General features: G+C 45.7%; 1 protein-coding gene across 4 annotated transcripts in view; it reads left to right on the top strand.

The window, feature by feature from the left end:
- SLC12A8 (solute carrier family 12 member 8) overlaps positions 1-23,895 on the top strand; it is a 53,748-nt gene that overhangs the window by 18,188 nt on the left and 11,665 nt on the right. For 3 of the 4 annotated variants that reach the window (XM_069021135.1, XM_069021136.1, XM_069021139.1), the window contains exons 6-11: positions 8,298-8,411; positions 15,345-15,432; positions 16,606-16,693; positions 19,817-19,963; positions 21,990-22,070; positions 22,845-23,517. In XM_069021135.1, the coding sequence (XP_068877236.1) occupies positions 8,298-8,411; positions 15,345-15,432; positions 16,606-16,693; positions 19,817-19,963; positions 21,990-22,070; positions 22,845-23,517 (1,191 nt within the window). The remainder of the gene's footprint in view (positions 1-8,297; positions 8,412-15,344; positions 15,433-16,605; positions 16,694-19,816; positions 19,964-21,989; positions 22,071-22,844; positions 23,518-23,895) is intronic. The other variant, XM_069021137.1, reaches the window with a different exon arrangement.

Below are 23,895 nucleotides of genomic sequence, written 5' to 3'. Positions count from 1 at the left end.
AAATTAGCATTTCCTCCCACCCAGTCCAGTCCTGCAGGAGATGTGGTGTGGCTGGGGGGAGCCTGGGGGGAGCGTAGGCTACCTCCTGATCTGAGAGAGGTGACAGCATCCTGCAAATGAAAATTGCTCCATTAGCTAAAGACAAACATCGGAGACAGATTTAAGCAACTCCCTTTGTTTATTCTGCCTTTTGTGCTATTTTTAGCTGTTGGCCAGCACCCAGTACTGCAGGTCTATTGACTTTAGGGAGAGAAGGTGCTTGTGATCTGATGGCTCCCATGGCTGGGGAGCTCCACGAGGAGACTGGGGGTGCACTTACCAGAGAGGACAAATAAGTAAATAGGACGATGACCCTGAGCAGGCTTTTTTCGGGTTTCCTCAAACAGAGCAGCCCTGGTACTTCTGCTCCGGTCTTTCTTGCTCGCCTGAGGGTATTCAGTGCAGAGATCCCACGTCCCCCCTTGTCTCCTCTAACACAGCAGACCATTGCTCTGGCTGATGTTAAACCTCTTTCCAGGAGCCTCCTGCAGCAGGCTGAACTGCAGGACGCGCCGAAACCCTGAGCCATTTAAGAAGAGGTCGCCCAGAGGGCTTTCCCTCGACAGCGCTGTCAGTCTCCAGGCTGGCTAATTTGTCTGCTCGCCTGAGCGGTGTTTATGCACGGGGCTGATTCATCGCCCGGCAGCCAGATCGCTGGCAGCTGTCAGCGTGACGCCCGGCCCTGGGCTGCTGCTGCCCTAAGTGACATCCAAATAGCCCGGGTTTGTCTCCGCCGGTGTTGGGGGAGGATACACAGGTGCGGTGGAGGGTGGTTTTTGGGAGAGGGTTAGTGGTGGGATCCCCCGGAGCCCATGGCAGCAGGAAGCCGTATTGTGTGTTGACTTTAAACAGGAGGTTTGGGACATCAGCTCTGGAGCAGAAAACAGGGACTCGGGAGGAACAAACACTCGCTGCTTCAGAAGGGCGGCGATTTCCTTTCGGGTAAACACGTCATTAATCTCAGGCAGCACATTCTTTTCCATCAAAAGATAAGGGATTCGAGTTGCCTTTCTCAGGGCTTGGCCTTTTTAGATTGTTTTAACTGTGGCTTTCTCTCCTTCAATTACAGACTGTACATACTCTCCCTTTTTAGGTTTGCCAGGTTTATTGTGGGTGCAGAGAAAGTCTTGGGCAAGGGAACTCCTTCCCTGCTTTCTTTAAATTTGTTCTGATCCTTCTTCCCCACCACCCTCTTGCCAAGTTTTTTTCCCACTAAAACCTGTCTATTTTTTGCTACTTGCAGCTCTGACGAGTTTGAAACGTAAGTGTGGAGTTTGTCCCGGTTCATGAAACAATCTCCCTAGTGCTGATGATAAAATAGGAGCTTATTTGTTCACAAGTGGAAAAATAGCAATGGGCTTCTGTCCCCACCCTGGGCTGCCTCTGCTGCTCAGCTTTGGTTTGGCCTTTTTGAGGGTGTCACTTGCTGTGAGGCGTGGGGCAATGCCGGCTGTGGCAATTTTCAGCTGGCCCCGTTCTGACACACGGGGCCACAGCAGTGGCAGAGGTGCTGCTTTCACTTCTGCTCCCTGTGGCTTGGGGTCTGTGGTCACTCTGAGCTCTTTTGATAATAAATGTGTTTAAGTGGCATTTAGGGATGAAATTACAGAGGGAATTGAGTCCCTTTGCATTCTTACCTCCTCTTCTTCCCAGCCCTTTCTGCTAAGGGCTGCTAAGGGCTGCCAACAGCAACATGGGTTGGGGTGGGGTAGAACAAGAGCTGAGGAGCTCCCACATCCTCCATCTCTCAGTGCCCTGGCAGCTCAGGCAGATGCTCTGCAGCCTTTCTGCACTGATCTGTCGGTGTGGCCACATGTTGATGTGTTAATGGCGTAACAGCTTCGTTTTTGTCACTGCATAATCATTGACCTGCATGTATTCAACACAAAAATTCCTCTCTATTTTTTCCCTCGCCTAGTTTAAGATTCTTAAAGCAGAAATACTGAGACGGTGGAAGCTGCCAGCAGGCAGGATGTGGCCCTGAGGACTGAGATGAACCAAAGTCATGACATCATATTTAACATATGGAAAGGGAATGATCCTGCATTGATCTTCTCCATCTGGGCTGGGCTGCACATGCCCCATTTCCAGCTATGGGGCTGTGCTGCTGCCCACAAGTCCAAGATGGAGCTGACGTGCTCCTGGCTTGCACGAAATGTGCACTAATCTATGCTGACTCACATGGCGCAGGAGTTGCACTGGACTTGCAGAAAAGGGCAACCTGGGTTTGGTGCATGTGGTCCCGTGGGTAGGTGAGTCCAACTGTAGCTGACAGAAGACAGGGGCATCAGTCTCATCAGTCTGTCCCATCTCCTCAATCTCTGCTCCCCTGCAGCTCTTCTCTTTTCCTTCTGCTTCTTCCCAGTCTTCCAGCCAAAACCTTTCTATCCAAAGGTGAAGCAGGAGATGTCCTGGAAGATGCTAAAACGTTTTTGTATTCCCGTACAAGTTCAGCAAAGGTCATGTTTATTCTCTGTTCTTGTCAGCACGGTTCTACCGCTCAGCGCCCTCTGCTTCCATGACTCATCAGTTCCCTCACCATTCCCTTAGAGAACTGGGACTTTCTGGTGAAAATCTGTTCATGCATCCCTCAGGTCGAGTGCCAGCCTGCAGCAAGCTGAGCAGTGGAGTGGTAGCATGTGAAAACCACCACACTGTCCTCTCTCCACCTCCAGTGCTATTTCCCTTTCCCTGTTTTCCTTCCACACTTTCCACACTTTTCTCATACATTTCTACCTGCACCTGACTCATACCAGGCTGGCAGCAGTAGGACAATGACTGAGAGTAGCAGTGGTAGTGTTGGACTTGCCTGGGAAAAAGTATTGGGAGGACCTCAAGAGCTGGAGCCAGGTAGCTGTGAAGGCATGGCTGCAGAAACAGCCCAGGCTTGGAAGAGCTTGGGAATGTGATTATTAATGTTGGTGTTAGATGAGCCCAAACACAGGAAGCCAAGTGTGTGCATGGAGGGATGTGAGGCTTGTGGCTGCACTGCTTTGATTGATGTATTTTTCGTTCTGCTGGGAAAGGTGATTCAAGTGCTAGGCATGATCTTGGTTGCCTCTTTGTGCCTCTTAGATTATGCCAATCCACTGGAGAGGGGCACCATTTTCAGTGCCCGTTGCTGGGTGTGCTGCATGGCATTGCAGGGCTGTGGTTGTGGTCAGCTGCACCCATGTCATTCTCTGGCACATCCAGCACTTCACTGAGGAAATTCAGAGCCACTCAGAACGTGGCTGTGTTGGTGCAGAGCATCTTTCAGAGCTGTTGCATCAACTGATCTTGTGCTGTTTGTTGCTTGAAGTTAAATTCCAGCATTTTCATAGGGTGGGGAGGAACACAAAGATAAGTTCTTGGGGTTTTGGCAACATTCATGGCTTTGCACCCATCTCTGCACATCCACAGTTTCTATGTGGATGGTTAATCCTGTGTATCTGCAATTGCACACTGAGGTGCAGAAAAACCTATTGCTGGTGGTGCTTTGGCATCCAAATTTTACTTTATTTAAGCCAAGCACCCCTGACTTTCATTTGACAAGTGAAGGTGCCATTCTGATGTGATAAGCTATGGGTAATATGTTTGTTTGGGGAAGTTTGGTTATCATAAGATGATGAGTGAGCTTATTCTGCAGGCAGGAGAAGAATTCATATTGCAAGGGCTTTAGGGGGAAGAATTTCACTCCTTCCCTGCTGGTAGAGCACTCCAGCCTATGTAGGAATTAATTTGGTTTAGGCCACTCAGCAGTCATCTGACAGACCACAACTTCTGAGAGTCACCAGCCTGACAGAGCTTGACTTGCCTGTGGGGGAGTCAACATCTCAGAAGTTCTGGGCTTGTACCTCACTCTCGGCTAAGAGTTTGGAGGAGGAAAATGTAAGCATGTGGTTAGTGAGGAGTGAAACCTTATCTTACTGCAGAGGTGTGTGCTCAGATGAGGATGGCAGCTGTGGGACCAGGTGGTGAGGACCATTCCTGTTTTCTCCACAGTGGTGTGCCCGGGTATCTCCAGCACCCACACCAGGACCTCGTTCTGGGTGTGTGCTTGGACTGACATCCAAGGGGAACAACTGGACTTCAGAACTTATGCCAGAAGGGTTTAGTGGTGGAAGAAGAAATGGGAAAAAGAGAGCAGAGATAATTATGCCAAGGATATATAATTACTCTTTGGCACTCCATGTCTTACATCACACAGGATCCTGAAAATGCTGAGGTCAGACCTGGGAAATGTGCTGCAAGACAAACACTTCCAGCTGTTCCTCTGAAAGCGAATCTCAGCAAGTACCTTCCAGGAGGGAATGTGTGGGCTCACTTATTTTGGAAAAGAAAAAATCTCACCATTTCAAGCCTTCACCATTCACCTTTGTAATTAAAATCTCTAATCACAAGGAGAGTGCAATATGTGACAGTCTTCAGGGAGCCGTTTCTTAAGGTGGTTTTCCATTTTTGCACTATTTAGCTCCTGCCTCGGTGCCAGGCTTTACTTTAGCCTTAAGCTTGTGAACAGGCTTATTGAATTTGGCCAAGACTTAACTAAGCTGTAATGAGCTCCAGGTTGCCTGGAACTTGGCAGTGCCGCCGTGCTCTGTGCTGTTGCATAATGGCCTGACCCCATGTAACCACGGCTTCACCTTGCACCCCTTCTCCAACCTCTCTGAGTTCCCATTCTGGAACCCTGGCCTTCGTGGAGGGGCTGCCCTCATAAGGGGAGTCCTGAGTGCCAAAAACCTCCTGCTTTCATGCTCTTCCACAGGGTGAGAGGTGGGAGAAAGTACAAGAAAAGCCCAAACATGGAAACGCGCTGAGGAAGAGAGGGGATGCAGCAGTGGCAACCAGATGGTGCCTCCTCTCAGGCATCTCTGGTGGCTGAAGAGATGTGAGAGTTCTGACCATCTTCCTCCTCCTCCTCTGACTACATCAGGCTGTTGTACAGCCTCCTGTGGTCCCCCTTCAAACGAGAATGGAAGATACTCATCCTGAAAGCTCTTCCATTTCAAACTTGCTAGGTGGTTTTTACTGTTTATTACATCATTTTAGTAAGAGCAACTGGAAGGACTTGATTTGTGAAGAATCACAGGAATAATTCAGATGTTGCTCTAAGTAATTTTTTTCCCTATTGTTTATTTAGATCAGCTCAACCACTTGAGAAACACATTATTTGCTTTCTCCTTATTGAGTATCTAATGATGAAAATAAATTGTTGCTGCTCTTTATTGTGCATTTCCCATAAGGCTGACACCACATGGAGAAAAAACCGGATTCTTTTCTTCTAGCATGACACAGGGAAGATTGTTTATAGTACTTCAGCTCCAGCCCTCTGCAAGCCTCTGAGAGCAGGATCATTAAAGGCAGGATTTAGAGGCTGTGGCGTTGCATAAATTGATCGAGAGCAAAATTTTTCAGACAAATATTTTGTAATGAGCAAGGAGGGAGGAATCTGGTTTGGATCTCATGTACCCAGCAGTAAGCTGGAGAAAAAGATCTCCTTACAGGAAAAAATGTATAAAATGATCTTGCCTCGTTTGAAGATCAGAGTGCCAAATATAGACCCTATCGCATTTCCTTCCCTCCTCCTTCCGAAGCTCGTCCTTTTGAAGTGCACTTTCAATGGGATGTGGATAATTGACTCTGCGAACAACTGACCGAGGACTCTGTTGGTTTAACCGATTGGTCTCAGTTGCTGATTCCTGTTTTGTTTTCGATGATTTTCAGCCCAATTGCCCCGTCAGCTACAATTAGTCGCATTAATGTGACAGCTGAAAGGTCACAGATGACTTGCACTGGTCACAGGCACGAGGGCAGGCAGGAGATGCTCCCAGCATGTTTTCCTCAGCCCCATGCTTGTGCGCCCCCAAATTGGTGGTGATTGCAAATTCTAGTCTGATCAAAAGGGACGTGAGGTTTGCTTCACAGGAGAGTGTTTGAGTGAGAAACGAGGATGCAATGACAACTAACATTTGGATGAACTTCTCTTTAATTAGTCAAGAAGGTTCCTGGTTCTGTATACAGGGGAAATGTGGAATGGCCTCTCACCTGCCAGAGCTGTGAGGAGAGGAAGCAGAAGTGGGATGCAGTTGTAAGCACATCCTGTGCCTCTTTCAACAAATCCATGGCTGTAGTTTTCAGTGGTCCCAGTGACATCTGACATGGCTTCAAGCTTTTGTCTCTTCCACTGAGGATTTCCACTTAGGGGAGTAAGGTCGGAAAGGGAACAACATACAAATGAATGGAGCACAAGGGGATCATTTAATTTTTTAAGATTAATAGGGGTCAGATGCACACAGGTGCAGGTCAGACATCGGACTCATGGGTCTCATGGTCAGTCTGTGGCCATAATCTGGCCATAATATGGCCAAAATGGTACCACAGAAAATACAGTGTGGTTGTTCACTGGTCTGTATGCTTGGCCTTTCGTATGAGGAAGGAAACAGGAGGCACCCAAAGTGCCTCATTTGAATTATATCGCCCCAAACACCATTGGAAGATGCCAGCTGGAGATGGTTTACTTACAAAGCAGGACGCTGTGCCTGGTGAGGTTCTGCAACAGTCTGGTTTTGGTTTGGTGTTACTTGGCATTTTTCTTAACTTCCTGGGTGATGGAAAAGGGAATGTGCAGATTCAATCTGAAGATGACCCCCCAGCTGGGAAGGGCTCGCAACAGCCTGGCAGAGAGGGTCAGGCTTTCAGATGACCTCTACAAACTGGGCAAGTGGTGTGAAAAGGACAATTTGTGATTAGGGAAAACCTGAAGGATAGGAATATGTGAGAGTAAATCATCACGAGAGGAGATTTTTATGAATCAGTGGGGCAAACTTTTGTCAAGTGAATAGATGTATTTGATGCTGCTGCTTCAAAGCTCTGGTTGGAGAAGGTCTGCAGATGTTTGTGGGGTGAGATGAGTATTTTGTTCACTTTTTAAATGGAACATTAACATTTCCATGAGGAGCACATACTTGGTGAAAAATCCCTTGGCCAAGGACCAACACTTCCCTTGAGCAGTTTAGTGGGAGCTTTACAGCCAGGCCATGTGCTGTGCTGTTGTGAACATCAATTCTGGTTGAAGCCACACAGGTCTGGACCATTAGAACATACAGCCTACACAAATTCTCCCTCTATTTCTCCAGAAAGTGCACTTTCTCCACACATCTGTGAGGTGCAGAGGTCAGTGTGTTGCGCTGAGCTTGTTCCCTGTAAATCTCATCTGGGTCTTGTTCCTAGTGAAGAGAGCTAGTGCTTTTACAAAGCCTAGCAGCAGGAGACCTCTTCTATCAGAGTGTTTCCATCCATGTTTGGGCAACACAATGAATGCAGATGTAGTAGGAAACTTTTGATTATCCATAGGGCTTTTCTGTGAAAACTTCAAAGCTCTGTGGTTAGTTATATTCTGAGACTTTAAATGGATATGTCTTGTGCTCAGAGCTCTGATTTAATGTTCTGGTTCAATCTATTGTCCAAACATCATTAAAATTGTCTTTGAGGCATGGGACAGCTTTGATGGAGTCTTTTTTTAATTTCTGGCCATCACCCTGCGCAGCCGTAAACAACATCCTGCCTGCTAATGAGAAAATTCAAGTTATTGCAGTCACATGTCTTGTGGAAAAAAACTGTAGTGGCAGGAGGAAAAAAGGAACCGACTTTGCTCACCTTCCACCCCCAGCTGGCATGAGCATTTGGATTACTGACAGGAAGGAGAAGCTTCCATAGATTAAGATACTCCATTGAAAAGCAGTGTTGCCTGTTAAAAACGAAATTAATAATTTCATGGTCATACCCATTAATTCCTTAACCTGCTTTTGTGAGTTATCTTTTCTATCTATAAGCATCTGAAACCTTTCCTAATTAATGCCTTGCATGCCAGCTGTCAGGCTAAATTCTTCCTAACAAATTCAGGTTTGTGGAAGAGTTTGACCCATCCTTCAAGTGTGTAGTGAGGGAGTAGGATCCCCCCCCATATACCCAGTAAACCAGGCACATGACACTGGTATCCCACCCATCGCTTTCCTCTCCCCCATCTTCTGTAGAACTTGTTTGAAAAGTAGAACTTGTGTGTGTGTGACCTCAGAAAGATGGGGCAGGAGCGGCAACCCTGGTTTCTGCCTTCTCCCCACCACATCACTTGACATTCATCCTTTCAGATGGTCCTTGGAAGCAGCCCCTGCAGGCCTATGTGTTTAGAGGGTGGGTGGTTGCTGAGAGCCGCTGGAGGGGCTCCTGGAGCCCTGGTGGTTCCTGAGGTTCTCCTCTTGCCCTCCATGTCTCCGCAGAGCACGGCTTCGTCGGCTACTCGGAAGAGCTGATGTTCAACAACACACTGCCAGACTACAGCCAGGGGGAGTCCTTCTTCACTGTTTTTGGAGTGTTTTTCCCAGCTGCCACAGGTACAGTAAAGTTCTATCCTCACCATTTTTTCCTCCACAGGAATATTTTGGAGATGAGGAGAAACTAGGGGAGCTCCTCTGGTCTGCGAGGCGATGAGAGCAGGACTGCACTTGGCCATAGCAGACCCAAGTGGTCAACTGAAAGGTTCAAGCTTCCCTCCAGCATCTCAAATTTTGTGCACTCCTGTCTTGTTCACTTGAACGTGCTCTTCTGTCTCTGTGGTCAGAAATGGCTGGTGAACACTATGGGTTGATGTGGTGGTGTAAATCCTTCCCTGCCAAGGACAAGGCTCAGGCACTGATTTTGGCCAATGCTGTCAGGGCAGAAGGTATCAAGCCTATTTAAAAGGGCTGACCATAATTTATCATATCAGATGAGCCTTATGACTTGATTGCACTGGGACAGTGGTACGAGCACAGGAGAATGTTCTCTCCATCTTACCTCAGCAGGTGGCTGAGCTGGGCTCAGGCCATTGCCCAGGATGGACCCTCTACTGGTTGTGTGGTGTCAGGGGCTCATCCTTGAAAGTCAGCAGAGCTCATATTTATGAGCTTAATTAGATACCTTCTTATTATTCATTCCCTTAAATTACCAGGAAGATGCATGTCCCCTTTCCAGAGCTGACAGTCTCCAGTGGGAATGCAGTAACTATCAGTTGAAGTTACAATACCTTTTGTTGATGCTGGGTGTTTTAAGCTATAAAAAGTACTGATTATAAGCAGTTTCCATAGCAATGAATCCTTGGATTACAGAATGAATTTTCAGAGGATTAGCTCTAAGCAACTCACTGGAAGTTGCAGAATTGCTGCGGTACAAGGAGAAAAACTAAAAGGTTTTGTGAAACAGATGGGACTGGAGGAATGGTCTGGTAGCAGAAATCACTTTGTCAGGTGCACCTAGTGCAGGACTTCAAATTTTTCTTTGAGATCCTCTCTCCCACCTTATCAGGCTGGCTATTGCCTCTGTGTAGACTTCCTCCTGGAAAACTCACCTTTGGTGCCATGGAGAAGACGTCTTCTGCCCTCTTCTTTGTTGTCAATTTTGATTGGCTCAAGTGAGTCTCCAAGAGAAAAAGACCTTCCTCGTGAGCTCTGCCACTGGTGTAGGAAAGTAGGTTTTTTTCCAGTTCCCTGGTTGTAGAAGAAGGAACAGTTATGACAAAACTGTACAGAAAATTACCGTGATTAGCCATATTAAATGATTCTTCATCACTGCTAATTCTTGGCTGCTAGGAAGAATGCCAAAGCTAATAGATAAAATTTGTTTAAAGCCCTGGCAGCCTGTTGCTCTGTTTAGTTAGCAGTAGTAATACCAGTAGTAATGCCAAACATTCTTTGAAAACACAGTTTGGGATGATGTATAATTACTTCGGTTGTTAACAGAGCTTTTTTTCATGTGTTCTTTTTAATTGCTTGGTTATTTACAGGATTTAAATTATTCCTTCAGAGTAGCAGTGCCAGTGGTACCATATAACATCACTATCACTCCTCTCATTGCTGTTGGGAGCACTGTGGAGTTCAGGAGTCTCATAAAATGCAGGGTTGTGTTTGGTTCTCTGCATGGAAGAGCCTGTGGTGTGATCAAGAAATTTCTAGGAGGGGAGTCAAGACTTCTCTGCTGCCAGTGCTGCTGCTGTGGGGCAGGCAGTGTGATCCAGACTGTGAGCAAGTGGCACTGAGGAATGACAGGGACAGGTTAGCACTGCTCCCAGGCTGCCCCCTCTAGCCTGTGGTCCTCCCCAGTGGTACCCACCTCTGCTGGAACCCCCACAGTGACCCAGCTGAAGCACTGGAAGCAAAATCCTTTGCCTTAAGATACAACAGAAATCTGGGGAGAGTTTCAGCAAAACAATATGCTGTTTAGTTTTGAGGGTTGAGCCAGTTTGAAACAGTTCTTTGACCCAGAGTCATGCTCTGTTTATCTTTAATTATTAAACATTGTGTTTACCCTTTTTAATTTTTAGCATATGCTAGTTTACAATTTAAGATGCTATTTTGATAACAAAGTTTTTAAAAAAATGTTTCAGAAATTGTGAAACACATTGTTTGGGCCTTTCTGAGATGAAATGTTCCTCTTTGAAGTGAAACTATTTTCATGTTTTCAGGATAGGCTTTTTCCTCTCTCTCTCTCTACAATAACTATCTGAATTCAACCAATTTAAGTCTGGTCTCTGGGATGTACTGAAAAGTGGCTGTAAGTTGCCCAGACATAGCAGTGAAACAGAAATGTCTGAAATGCAGGCTGGTAGCTGTAAAAGCAAAGAGGGCAGCCACTTCCAGAAGAGGGAGCAGGACCTGTGGAGACACCCTTGCCAGGACCAAACAGGTAGGAGGAGCAGCTGGGGACATGCTTCAGCTCATGGGCATAGGATGGTCATCCCAGCAGACCATAAGCATCATGCTGCCTCCTACGAGCATCCTCCTTGGATTGTTTTGCTCCAGGTCAGGTTGTTTTCTCTGCTCCTCTGTGTTCTATTGGTATGACTCCAGCAATATGAGTGAAGCTACCCCAGTTTTATGGTTGAGCTCTGGTAAGCAGAGGCTGGTCTGTTTGCTCCCTGTGCATTAGCTGTTTAAACCATCTCAGCTGGATGTTAAGTGCAGCTGGCTTTATTCCCCCAAGTTTCTCATTTAATCATAGGGAAGTAGCCAAGAGATCCAAAACACACATCTAGAGCTGGCCTAAATGGGAGAGCATGGGCATGGAAGACTCAGATTTGCTGGCTTCAGTCAAAAGACTGAAATACACACTGTGGAAGATGTGAATGTGCCCCTATAGAGATGCTGTGCATTAACCAGATGTTTTCCTACATGTTTGTAAATACCTTCTTAATGCACACGTTTTGCTGCTGTGCTGTGATAGGTGAACACTTGGCTGCCCACCCAGCCAGGGCTTTTCAGCAGGGAGGGAGTCTCGGGAGCCGCCTGCCCACAGCCAGCTCTCGGCAGCAGCCACGCAGCCATCAGGGCATTTTTAAAATTAAGATAAATGCTGTTTCTGTTGTGCAAAAAATGTTTTTCTACTGAAATCCCTGAGGTTTTCTGTCTAATGAAAGAAGTGTGTTGTCTTGTGATACAAGAAAGTAAGATGTCGTTTGAAGCGGCGTTCGTGGAAAATATCATCACACAGAAACCAGTTCTGAAATTAACCATATTTGGCACTTGCAAAATGACAGCAAATAGATTTAGAAGTTTTGGGCTAAGTTATCAGATGATGTAAACTGGCACAACTCCATTGAAATCTATGGCGAGGTGCCAGCTTACCTCAGTGGAGAAGTTGGCCCTTTAAAAAAATTAGCCACAACTCTTATCTAAGATTTTCCATTCTTCACCTCCTGGGTGAAGGGAAAAAACCCACCTTTTATATTTTATGGTATGTTCACTGAAAAATGCACTGGGCGTTGCAAGAGCGATCATATGTGCAATCATAAACCATGGCTGGTGGAGCTGATGGTTGTGTCTGACACACAATGTAGGTGGTCCCCTCATGCACGTATCCACTGCCTGGATGATGCCCAGGACCAGATTACACTGGGAATAGCAGCAATGTACAGACTGTCTCAGCCATAATTTCCTGGCTGGGTTGACTGTGTTTTCGTGCTTCTTTGTCCAGAAGCTTTGTCACTATCTGCTGCTCTCTTCGATAATAGCCAGTGTGGAAAATCCAGCCTGCTATCTCTTTGAAACAGAGAGGTGGATAATTTTCTCCGTGGGCAATCTGCAGATATGATTGCCTGAGTTCAGAAGGGATTGGCCATTTCCCTAGGGATAGTCTGTGTCTGAAGGAAGGAACATCCCGATTTTTCTGTGTTGCTGAGTTTTAGATGCAAGTGTGGGGTTTTTCCTCTGTGGAGCAGCCACAATCTCTGACAAGGCTTTTTGCAGCTTCTTGCAAGTCAGGTCAGTTCTCTGGCAGGGGCTGACTGAGGCTATGGATGATGGAGATTGTTTAGGATGTTACTTTTTTTTTTAAATAGTCAGGTTGACCTTTCATTGAAAAGTGGGTTGCTTACTCAGCTGTTTGCAAAAGACCCTCTCACAACGGCTCTTTGGCAGCTGTCATCCTGTCTGGAAAATTACTTTTTGGGTGGTGGTGGAGAGGTGGCTTTGGCTTGTCCATACATCTATACTACCAGATTGTCCATACTTTTGCACTAGTCGGGTCAGTGTCATAATTGCAGCACAGAGGAGATGGCTTTGGCCTGAGTGGCCGAGAATATCTGAGCTGGCTCCCTCTGTGGTGGCCTTGACCTTTGGTTGTGGAACCCATGAGACTCTGGTGACCTCCTGGGAGCCCTGACAGAAGCTAGTGGTGTGCAGTGGCCTGGTGTGACCCCTGGTCACTGCTGGGCAGGAGGTCAATCATCAGTCTCAAGATCCTCTTTATGCAGGCTCTGGGAAGTCATCTCCTGGCTGCTCCTGAGCGTGAGTGGGTCTGTGGGAGGGAGGCAGTGAGGCAGCCCAGGCTGTGCAGTCATTGCTGTGCCGATGACTCACATCTTCAACTTTTTTATGTTCAGTCCAGAAAATGCCATTTTGGTGTTTCCCCAGTGCTTTGCTGAGGCAGGACTTTGGATGAGGAAGAGGTGACTCAAGCTGGAAGATTTAAAGGTGGTGCCAGATGTTTGAGAAACTTGTCCAAGAAGCACATGAGATTAACAGCTGTCCTCCTGACAATACTTTGTTCCCTTTGGAAGAAAAATTCAGAGAATTCTAAGTTTTCTGCTTTGTCTCTGAATTGCAAAGTAGCATATCATCAAAGAGTGCTTCATAGAGACTTTATTTAGCATATTTGTGACCATTTCCATGGACTTCTGCCTTCCTGACTTTTCTCACCTCTAGCTAAGCCTATTGTGTAGCTGTTTGAAAGGAGCAGGGCTTGAAATCTGCATGGAAGCTTTATCTAGAGAAAACCAGAGCAGCTGACAAGCTTTTAGCTGTGCTGTTCAGAAGTATATCCACAAAATAGTCTTCCAGGAGAAAATGAAGAACTCAGTTTGTAATGCTTTCAGTATGGTGTCAAGGATTCAAATCTGGTCTGAATTTGGAAGAAAAACTCTTCCAGGAGCTGAGGAATGCCAGGATTCTCTGGAGACCAGGGAATGGTTGTTGGGGCTCTGGCTCCATGGTGGAGATGACAGGAAAAGATGGATGTTGAGTGGACTGATCAAGGGGGAAAAAAGAGATGATCAAGGAAAAAGCATTAATAGTAATAAATAAATAAAGCCCTGGTTGTGTTTGGCAATGTGAGAGTGCCTTGTGCCCATTTATGTGCTGTCCCCATGGCAGGGCAGCAAGGAGAGGAGGTGTTGCAATTCCCTTTGAGCAGACGTGGAGATGGTGCTATGAAGATGCACAGCAAAGCCTGGGACAGAGCAGAGCAGAGTTCCTGTTCCATGATTAGCAACCCAGCCATTGCTGACAGCCCACCAGCAGCCAAGGTCTGTAGGGAATAGGGAATAGGCAAGGCATCCATCTGGCCGATTTGGGCTTGTCCCCTTTCCCCTGGGATTGGTCCCATGGCTTGTTATCCTTCATCCTGGGAAAAAACCTTTCCAAGCAGCAATCAATGTTTGAGCTTTGAAATGCAATGGGCTGTTGCTGATTTAGAGCTGTAGTCACTCAGATTTGCAGCTGCAGAGACTGACTTTGTCATTCTTATGCCCTCTGAACCTGAGGAATGGCTGCTGGGCTTGGCAGCCGTGGTGGACTGGCGTGCGGTCGGTCCCCTGCTGCCAGGGCTGCCAGATGCTGTGAGTGCCATGGCACTGGCGTCCTCCTTCCCATTGTTCTGTGGTGATCTCACTCTGGCTCCAGGGACCATGCCATCAGCACTGCTGCCTGGCTCCTGGCCCATGTGTCCTTATGAAGACATAAGTCTGACATCCCAGGAGGGGGACAGTGATGGGCAGAAGTTAGAGTCTTAAAGTCTTTGGTTCTGCCTTCAAATTGTCCCATCATGATTCTAAATTGCAGATTTTTATTTATTTATTTTTATTTATAGCAGATACCTGAAGTCTTCTAAGAAAACTTTTGGCATAATGTGACAAGGGAATCTCTGTTTTCTTGATAAATCTGGTATGACTTGTCCTTCAGCTATGGACAAAGCCCCTTAACCAATCCGTACCTTGGCTTTCTAGCCTTAACGTGGAGACTGTAATCCCCTTCTTCATCCTGTTTCCCTCTCTTGCATCTTTAGATGGTAATTTTTTAGGTTAAGGAGCGTCCCTGATTGTATAATACCCTGTACTCTGGCCTAAAATAACAGTTCAGTATTTTATTCTTAGCCCTACCATGTGTTTTCAAAGTGACACTGGGACAATCACTTGCCCTCTCAGTGTTTCTGTTTTCCTGTCTGCAAGGCAGAGATAATGCCTACTTCCAAAGCAGATCCCTCGGCTGGAAGGTGCCACCTACGTGCCGAGAGCACTGTCATTCCCTCTGCTAATGTGATCATCATTTAATATGGACAGGACAGGCTGTTTTGTAGCAGTGGCTGTCCCCTGTGAATGCAGGGACCTGTAATGGATCTGCTCTGGGGGTTGTACCACCTGCTGCATGTGCTGCCCTGATGAACAGTGGCATTTCTCTTTTCAACAATCGGGCAGCATTGTCTTCTGTTAGGTTTGTATGAAGATAAGATGGGTTTTGTTCACATACTGTTTCTTTTCCCCCCAGCATTGTTCAAACTGGACAAAGGGTTCTTTGACATGTTAGTGGTGACTTGCTTCTATTAAAGAAATGAACAGTTTTTTACCAAGTAATTGGTGGGGGCCAGTATTTGTCTGTGTGGCAGTGCAATGAAGCGATACAGTTACTGTTCTGAAGCAATCAATGAACTGATTGATTAAATTATATTACATAGTGCAATGTGTGTTATATATACTACAACTTAGATTGACTCTAAATTGCACTTGTGTCTGCAAAATACAGGTGTGATGGCTGGGTTCAATATGAGTGGAGATCTCCAGAAGCCTTCTTCCAACATCCCTCTGGGGTCTCTGGCTGCTATTGGTACCTCGTAAGTCATTGATTGGGGAAAATTTGCTCTGCAGACTGCCCTGAGTGTGACCAATCCATTTCATATTCCCATCAACCTTTTATTACTCAGCCATCTGGAAAATTAAAGTGTGGCTCTCATTCAAATTGTCATCCTTTACCACCAGGTACTCTGGTGGGTTGGAGGAGACGTTTGCTGGTGCAGATGTACTCAGTCCTTCCGCTGCTGGGTGGGATCTGTGCTGGTGCTGGGGTGCTTGTGCAGCTGCAGCCTGGCTGTCCCAGAGTGGGATGCAGAGTTCTCCAAGGCTTGGGAGGGGGATGATTTTGTCATTCACTGCTGTTGATTTCAAAGTGGGGGGGGGGGGTTGTAGTTCTTTTTATTTTTTCCTTTGTGTTCTTCTTCTATATAAATAGAAAAGGAGTATCAAAATTTTATTGGGAAAATGGGGCCAAGAGAAGTGAGACGACCTAGCCACCTGCAAGACCAGGGAAACAGAGAAGCCCTGCATCACCAAGTAGTGCTCTTCCCAAGGGAATGCTACTTTCCAGGAGAACTTTCCACTGCTACATATTAAAAAAAAAAGGCCCTCAGTAGGGTTTTCCTGCCTGCTTTCATTGCCATCTAAATTGCCTTTGAAATTATTACTTTTAATCATGTACCAAGGTTCAGTCAGGAAGGAAGAATCTTCACAATTTGGAGTGCTTCCTGCTGAAATTGGTGCTTGTTTTATGAGGGGGGATTCCACAGGACACAGAAGTATCACATGTACCCATCTATCCAAGACTGTGGTCATTCCCTTCTCTGCTCTGGGCTTAACAGACAAAATTATCCCCCAGCCTGAGTACTGGAAAGGCCAGAACACCAGAAGAGGATCCTGGCTGAGGCTGCGGAGCTGTGCTGTTAATGTTACTGCCAGATGGGGGGACCTGTGTACCTGCAGAACCATGGAATCACAGAATGGTTTGGGCTGGAAGGGATCTTTAAAGGCCATCCAGTCCAACCCCCTGCAATGAGCAAGGACTTCTTCAACCAGATACAGAGTCCTGTCCACCCTGAACTTGAGTGTTCCCACAGATGGGGCATCCACCACATCTCTGGGCAACCTGGACTGTCTCCTGGCTCTCCTAGTGGCAGAGTTCTCAGTGGTCTTGTCTTGCTGTGAAGAAATTGGTTTATTTTTGTTGTTTGCAGGTGGTTTCTGTACATGGTCTTCGCTTTTTTGCTGGGAGCCATTTGTACCCGTCAGTCACTCCGCTATGACTTCATGATAGCAGAGAAGGTAACTTGTGTTTTATATAATGGTCCTTTGCCATCTGCCTTACTGAATGCTTGACTTTCCAAAAGCCTAAGAAATTTGGGTATGCATCCCTCGTTAAAATCCAGGGGGATTTCCTCGTTGCAAATCCCAGTGTACAACTGATTTGAATAGCTCTGCCTTCACCAGCATATCCCGTAATGCCAAACCTTGGCATAATCACCCAGCAATAGCTTTAGGAGCTAAAGCATGCTAATGTGGTCTAATGATAAATGCTGTATTTTATTCAGTATATCCTTTCTTGTTGGTGAAAGCTTAGACCAAATTGAAATCTCTAAAGAACCCCCCCTGCTTATCTTTACTAAGTCAAGCGAAGCTCACATTTCCATATCTAGCCAGCTGTAATTGCAGGGCGAGCAATAGGATTATTAAACTCGAGACATTCCACACAGAGTATTTACATGAGGGGGGTTTGTAGTGTAATACACAATGAACCTTACCACTGCAGGCCTCTAGAAAAACAGCAAGAGATTTTGGTGTGTCCCATTGTCTTTCTCTGGATGGGATATAGAAGGGCTAATTTTTTGTTATTCAGTGCTATCCAAAATCATGGGTTCACCGTATTTGACACTATTTCTTGTGATTCATTTGAAGTTGAGAAGTTTACATAGTTTGACCTGTAAGATGGTTTTAATCTAAAATATCAGTTTGGAGCTCTGGCTTTGTTTCTTAAGTAATTTCAGCTCTAAGCTTCTCTCACCTCTCAAATAAACTCCCAATTATTAGTGGGGCTCTGCCACTTCCTGCTGAGGTAAAAAAACCCCACCTCTGTTTCAGGGAAAAAAAGAGTCATCTGCCTTCTGTAAGGCAACCTCTTAGTATGTCAATGACTTAATGGGCAAAGAGTGCAGTAACCAAAAGAACCAGCTTTCAATGAATCTGCTGAAGAGAAAGGGATTGTTAAAGCTGTGTTTTAAATTCAAAACCCTCAGGGGGGAAATGAAAAATCCCCTAGCAATGAATGAGAAGATATTTAGCAATGTCAAATATAAAAAATAAACAAGCAAACAAACACCTCCCTTCCCCCCCAAAAAACAAATTCAGTTTTCTTTCCCCTAATACTGGACAAACAAATGGTGCAATCCCAATATTCATGTTTCTTCTTTGAGTTATTAAAAGATGCATTAGATTTTAATGACTTTGGAGAGAGGGAGCAGGGAGAGATCATTACTCCTCCAAATTCTCCCTTTCTATCACAGGTGAGCAAGTGCTTGGCTGCTTTTCTGTTACAATATTTTTTTTTGCTTTTTAAACATAAAAATGAGGTTCAGTAATTTCATTTCTAATGAGCTCCAACTGCCAATTCCTTGCAATGTATTCACACTCTTCTATGCTCAAAACCCGTACCAAAACCTTTCATCAGCCTCAGTGAGAGGGACTCTTCCCCTCTAACCCTGATTTGAATGTCAAGTATCACATTTAAATGCAAGCATTTTTGGCAGCTAAAATAATATATGATGTCTGGCACAACTGTTTGTTTCTTCTGAGTATTTCTCAGCGCAGAGTAGGATTAGAGGAGAGGGAAGGGAGGATTCCCTGCTGAGTGTCTGTCTGTTGGCCTAATGAGAGCTGGTATCTGCTCATCTTCGCCTCAGGTTCCTTCTGTCCCACAAGATACCATGCACAAGGCCAAGTGGATTTTCATGGGGAAATGTTGTGGTAGGAAGACTGAACAGTTCTGGATCATGACAATAATTTCACATGCCTTCCCCATCAGCAAGCTTTTTATGGCTTTTTACTCAACCTCCTTTTTGCTGCCTGCAGATTTCGTAGGCAAGAAGAAGTCAGATGTAGCTTGAATTATCTTTAGCCATGTAAAGTCTTGTAATTCCTTCTAACAAAACATGTGCCCCCTGCCTTTAATGGGGGAAGAAGCTGGGAGGGCCTGTGTTCATTTAGACCCCCTTTTCCACAGTAGGAGGGGTGGGAGCAAAGGACATGTGGCATGCAGGGGACCTGCACTTGGTGACATCCTCTGCCACAGATGTCTATCTGCCCCTCCAGCACTCGCTCCAGAAGAGTATGGACGTGTTTGATTTGGACCAAAATGCGGGGTTTTCCTCTCTGCCTGGACTTTGTGCTGGAGTTACGCCCATGCCTTGCCATTCTCTGTGCCTGGCTGCTGGCTGGCAGACTTGTGTGGTCCTGCAGGACTTGGGGGTGTCTCAGGTGCCCCTGGACCTTGGTTTCCTCATTTTTTCTGTCTGTGTCCTTTTACTGCGGTGCCAGGAGCACTCCCATTTCAAAGCTTTCTTGCACCGTGTTTATATTTTGGCGTTTTGTGTATTTGGGTGGGGTTTTTTAGATATGCTGTCTGTGTTTGCAGCTCTCAAGAGTGGGGACCTGCTTAGGGGGACCTCAGTTCTCAATTCTGTGTGACAGACCAGGAGCTGCCCTTCCTTTCCCTCCACACCTGCAGGAGATGCTCCCAGCTTGAAAGGGTGCTTCAGAAACCAGCCTTGTTAGCACTGTGGCTTTAAAATATTTTTTTTTAAGTTTCACGTTGGCCAAAGGAAATTCTTTTCTCATTGAAGACAGGAAAATAAGGTCATTGTATTATATCCTTTGGAGCATGTTTTTTGAGATGCCATTTACTTAAGTGGCAATTTTGATTTGGTTTTACTGTGGCTTTTCTTTCAGGATTGGTTTTCCCCTCTGAGACACAGGGGTTTGTCTTCCTGTTTTGGATGGTGGGAAGCCTGGGCAGCTTTTCCTGTATGATGTGCTCTGTATATAAGTGATCTCGCCTGAAATAAACTCACTTCCAGTTACTTAAGGGGAATCTAATAGCTGCTGCTTTGCTGCAACTGCTCCAAGTGACAAAGAATTTCTTGGATATGAGCTTGTAAAATGGTTCTGTCGGTACAGGATGTTCAGTATTAAATTACTTTTATGGGATAATTTTCCTGTATTAATTGCTTGTACTTTATACCACAGACCAATTAAATTGCTGCTTTCCCAGGGCTCGCTCTGTTCATTTAACAATGCTACAAAATATGTGATCTCTTAAAATACATGTATTTAAGACTGTTTGGGTGTCTTTCAGGCACAATATAATGAACTTTGCATTCTCTCTGCTTCCTCCAGGTATCCTTGGTGGGTTTTTTGTTTTTGCTAGGGCTGTACATCTCATCCCTGGCCTCCTGCATGGGAGGGCTGTACGGAGCACCCAGGATCCTGCAGTGCATCGCCCAGGAGAACGTGATCCCCATGCTCGCCTTCCTTGGACGTGGGGTTAGTCATCCTTTCTCTGGGATTGCTGTCAAACCTTCACCTGAACTTAAAAAGCCAAGATTTCTGTGTGTCTGTAGAGTGAGATGGGGGATGCATGAAGAGGAAGGCTCAGGATCTGGTATCCCATGCATAGGCACAATAGCCAGGAAATGGGTGGTTTTATGAAAAAACCCAAGCATCCAGCTGCCTGTAGTCCTTTCCCTGCCTGTCCACTGTGTGCACTGCCTCTGCTCTGAGCCCTCCCATGGGGTTTAGCACTGTGCAGGAGCAGCCCTGTTTCACCATCCTGGCATCTCTCTCACCCGCCTCTGTGTCCTGGCCTGGGCTCTCTGTCCTGCCCCTGTGAACACACAGCCCTTCCTGGGCTGTCTTCAGTCCCCTCCCTCCCTCTGACCCATTTCTTCAAGATGTCCCCACTAAAACAAGCACTTATGATATAGCTTTGTCTGTGGGTTTTTTTTGCACACACCTTATCCATGCTGGTGCTGATCCTGACCATGACCAAAGGAAGCACCTACCTCTCCCCACCCTCCTGTCCAGGGCAGAAGCCTGAAGCTTTTGTTCCAGCACTTGCTGAAATGGATGGTAACTGTCTCTTTACCTTTTATCTGTTTTCTTTCTTCTACTTTCCTGTGCATTTTCTTTGATCTGTTTCTATCCTCTGTGGTAACCTCATAGCCAACCAGTTGTGACGCTGTGGATTCAGTCTGTGTGCGGTGGAGAAGAGGACACTTCTTTGTAAGATAAGGTGCCTTTTGGACACTATTAAATAAAAACAAAGAATACATTTGAAAGGTTAAGTTAGGGGGCTTCTAAGCTGTAGATATGCCTTGAAACAAAGTCTTGCTTGGAATATGACAAGAAGCTTTTTCCTTGCTTTGTGAATAATCTTTATGCATGAGTCATTCTACAGATGTCAGTCAAGGTATCTGTCACCAAGACCCTGTAGTCTTGGGCCATTCATCTATACATGATTTTCCCTTTTTCTGAATAGAGAGAAAATAATTCCATCACTCTCAGTAACCTGCAGTACCTAACTGTCTGAACAGAGTGTCTGGAAAAGCCTTATGATGCTCTGCTCCTTCAGAGCAGCTTGAAAATACAGAAATATATTTTTCAATATTGGTATTTATGAATGTTTTAAAACATTTCAATGTTTTATAAGTATAAAAATTTTCTCTCCATTGTTTTATGTTTCTCAAAGTAATTTTCTAAATTAAAACGTATAATAATAGCAAAAATAATAGTAATAATTGTAGGGAAAGCAGGAACAATAATGACCTCAAAAACTTCCTGAAGGCAGTTTTCAGGTGATTTCAGAATAGACTCCCCTTGGCAACCCTTGTGAATTTCTCAGTGGTTTAACAAAGTTGATTTCCTCTCTTCCCTGATAGTTTTCTGTCTTTCTGTCAAATTTTCTGTTCTGAACTCCAGGCAGAGTGCCATGATGGGAAGGACTTCTTTTTGAGCCCTTCAAATCAAAAAGATTTGAAGGTGAGAAATCAAAGGCAGATCACTTTCCCCCCCACTTTCTTCTCTCTGCCACCTTGGGAATTGTTTAGATTTGGTTTATGGAGAGTAAATACATTTAATTTGTCCTGAGCAATCTACTCCACATCAGGTCTTCTTTTCCATGGGTGAAGAAGGTGTTGTGGTCACCATAACCCCAGCTGATGGCAAGGACACGAGTGTTTTCTGTAGTTAAACTCAAGCCAGATGTATCCTGAGATCATCCTATCTGTTCCCCATCTCAGTACATCTTTCTGACACTGAAGATGCTTTCTGAGATCTGCCTTCCTTTGTCCCTGAGATGTATTTTTATTCATTCTGAAAAGATGTAATGGTCCAGAACTGGTCCTCTTTTCTGTTAATAAATAAGAGTGGAGGAAACAGAAATAGTTTTCATTTGAGCCGTGTGTTCATTAAAGAAGTAAATGCAGTTAAGTGAAAACCTAAGATATTTTGTAAGATATCTTGTGAGATATTTTTCAGCAAAGCCTTTACATGGCTTTCACTGGCTTGTCAGGTGGCAAAATGGCAAGATGATGCCTGGTCCAAGGAAGGACATGTTAGACCTGGGATTAAAGTTCATGAGCCGAAGGCTCAGGTATTTCTATTCCTGATGCTCTTTGTTTTGTCCCTCTTTTCCTTCTCCTTTCCCTGCCTTCACCCAGTCCCAAAGGAGAGGAGCGGGCAACGTTTCTCCTGGCTGCCTGCCCTCCTGACACATGCCTGGCATTGCTGGGGCTGCCTGCCACCCCCAGCCTCCTCATCTGCCCAACCTCACTGCTGCTTTCCCTCTGCTGCTGGGGTGGATTGAAGGAGGGGAACTCTGTGTGCAGAGGCTCAGCAGACCATGGGTTCAGCTCAGCTGCCTGTCAGCACAGGGCCAGAAGCTGCTGATATGAAGGTGGCACTGCTCCATGCAGAGCTTTTCCAAGGACAGCACGAGGGAGCCTTTTGGGTAGGCAGTGATGCAGAGTCCTGTAGAATAATTAGAGATGAACAGTTAACTCTAATTAACACGTTTTATTGCCAGACTTCCCATAAGCCCCACAAATCTCTCTGAAGGCTTATTGCTGCTTTAATGACATTGTTTTACCATGGAGATATGAGTGAGAGTGGATGAATTTACCAAAGACAGAGCTTGAATAAGGCTTAGAGATGAGTTGGGAGCTCACCAGCTTTTGGCTTTCAGCCTATTCTTTAATTTATTAAGCCTGTGAGCCTCTGTTTGCACATGCATGCATGCATTTCATGGCTAGGGGGGTCCTGCAGACAACCCAGGTAACCATATATGGCAGCTGAGAAAGTGGGGAATCCTCATGGCAAGGTTCATGGTTATTAATTTAAATGTAATTTTGTTTTATTTATGAGCCAGAAGGGCCCCAACAAGACTCCAGTGGCTGCGATTTGCTTAACAAGTCTCATCACCATGGCTTTTGTCTTCATTGGGCAAGTGAATGTTCTTGCTCCCATAGTCACCATCAACTTCATGCTGACATATATTGCTGTGGACTATTCCTACTTCTCGCTATCCTTGAGCTACAACATTCAGCAGAAACCGGATGAGACCCAGATGGGAACTGCTAGACCTGCTCACTCTTCCCAGCCTTTAATTTTCAACAAGCTCCCCAGCCGTGCAGCAGATGGAGAAATTCAAAGCAGATCAAATGGCACTTTGCTGGAATTCAAAAAAGACATGGACCAGCTTTTTAAACCATTTTTTAGTGAGCCAAGTACTTGCAAAAGAGAAGGAGCTGAGAATTTAACCCAAAAGGTCAAACAAAAGAAGGCAAAGAAGCCAGCCAAGCAGACATTACAAGACAGCTTTCTCCTGGATCTCCATCACGATGCTCCCCTGGCTCAGTACGGCCGGGATGAGACCCCAGAGCCCCACAAGAGCCAGCAGGACATGGAGGAGCAGGGCAGGCAGAGGGATGCAGGTCTGTGCTCACCACCCACTGCGGATGCCCAGCACACACCCAGGACACTGGAGCAGAGGGAACAGCTCTGCAGTGAAGTGATGATGCTCCCTGGCCCAAGGGGAGAAGGTAGGGGCTGCAGGAGATGGACATCTCCATGCTCAGAGGAAATTGTTTACAACTTTGGTCCTCCCAGTGCTTTCCTGAAGGCAGGCGTGAAACGAGCTTTATATGGGGCTGTCATTCAGTGATTCATGGCAATAATATCATTTATTCCAGGTGAGGGTAGAGCTCATTGCAAGGCATCACAGGAGAAGTTCCAAAGCAATTTCCTACAGAAGATTAATCACAGGAAAGCAGGCAGGACTAAATTTAGTGTTGGGTTGTTTACAATATACTCATAATTCTTCACAGGCATGCTGAATGCTGTACATTAAAAAGGGTTTGGGTGTATACTTTGTCCTGGTGTGGGGTAGGATGGATGGTTGGAGCTGTGTGAGTCTAAAA

The sequence above is a fragment of the Aphelocoma coerulescens genome, chromosome 7, assembly GCF_041296385.1.
Source record: "Aphelocoma coerulescens isolate FSJ_1873_10779 chromosome 7, UR_Acoe_1.0, whole genome shotgun sequence".
NCBI lineage: Eukaryota > Metazoa > Chordata > Aves > Passeriformes > Corvidae > Aphelocoma > Aphelocoma coerulescens.
This window is presented reverse-complemented; position numbering and strand designations above follow the sequence as displayed.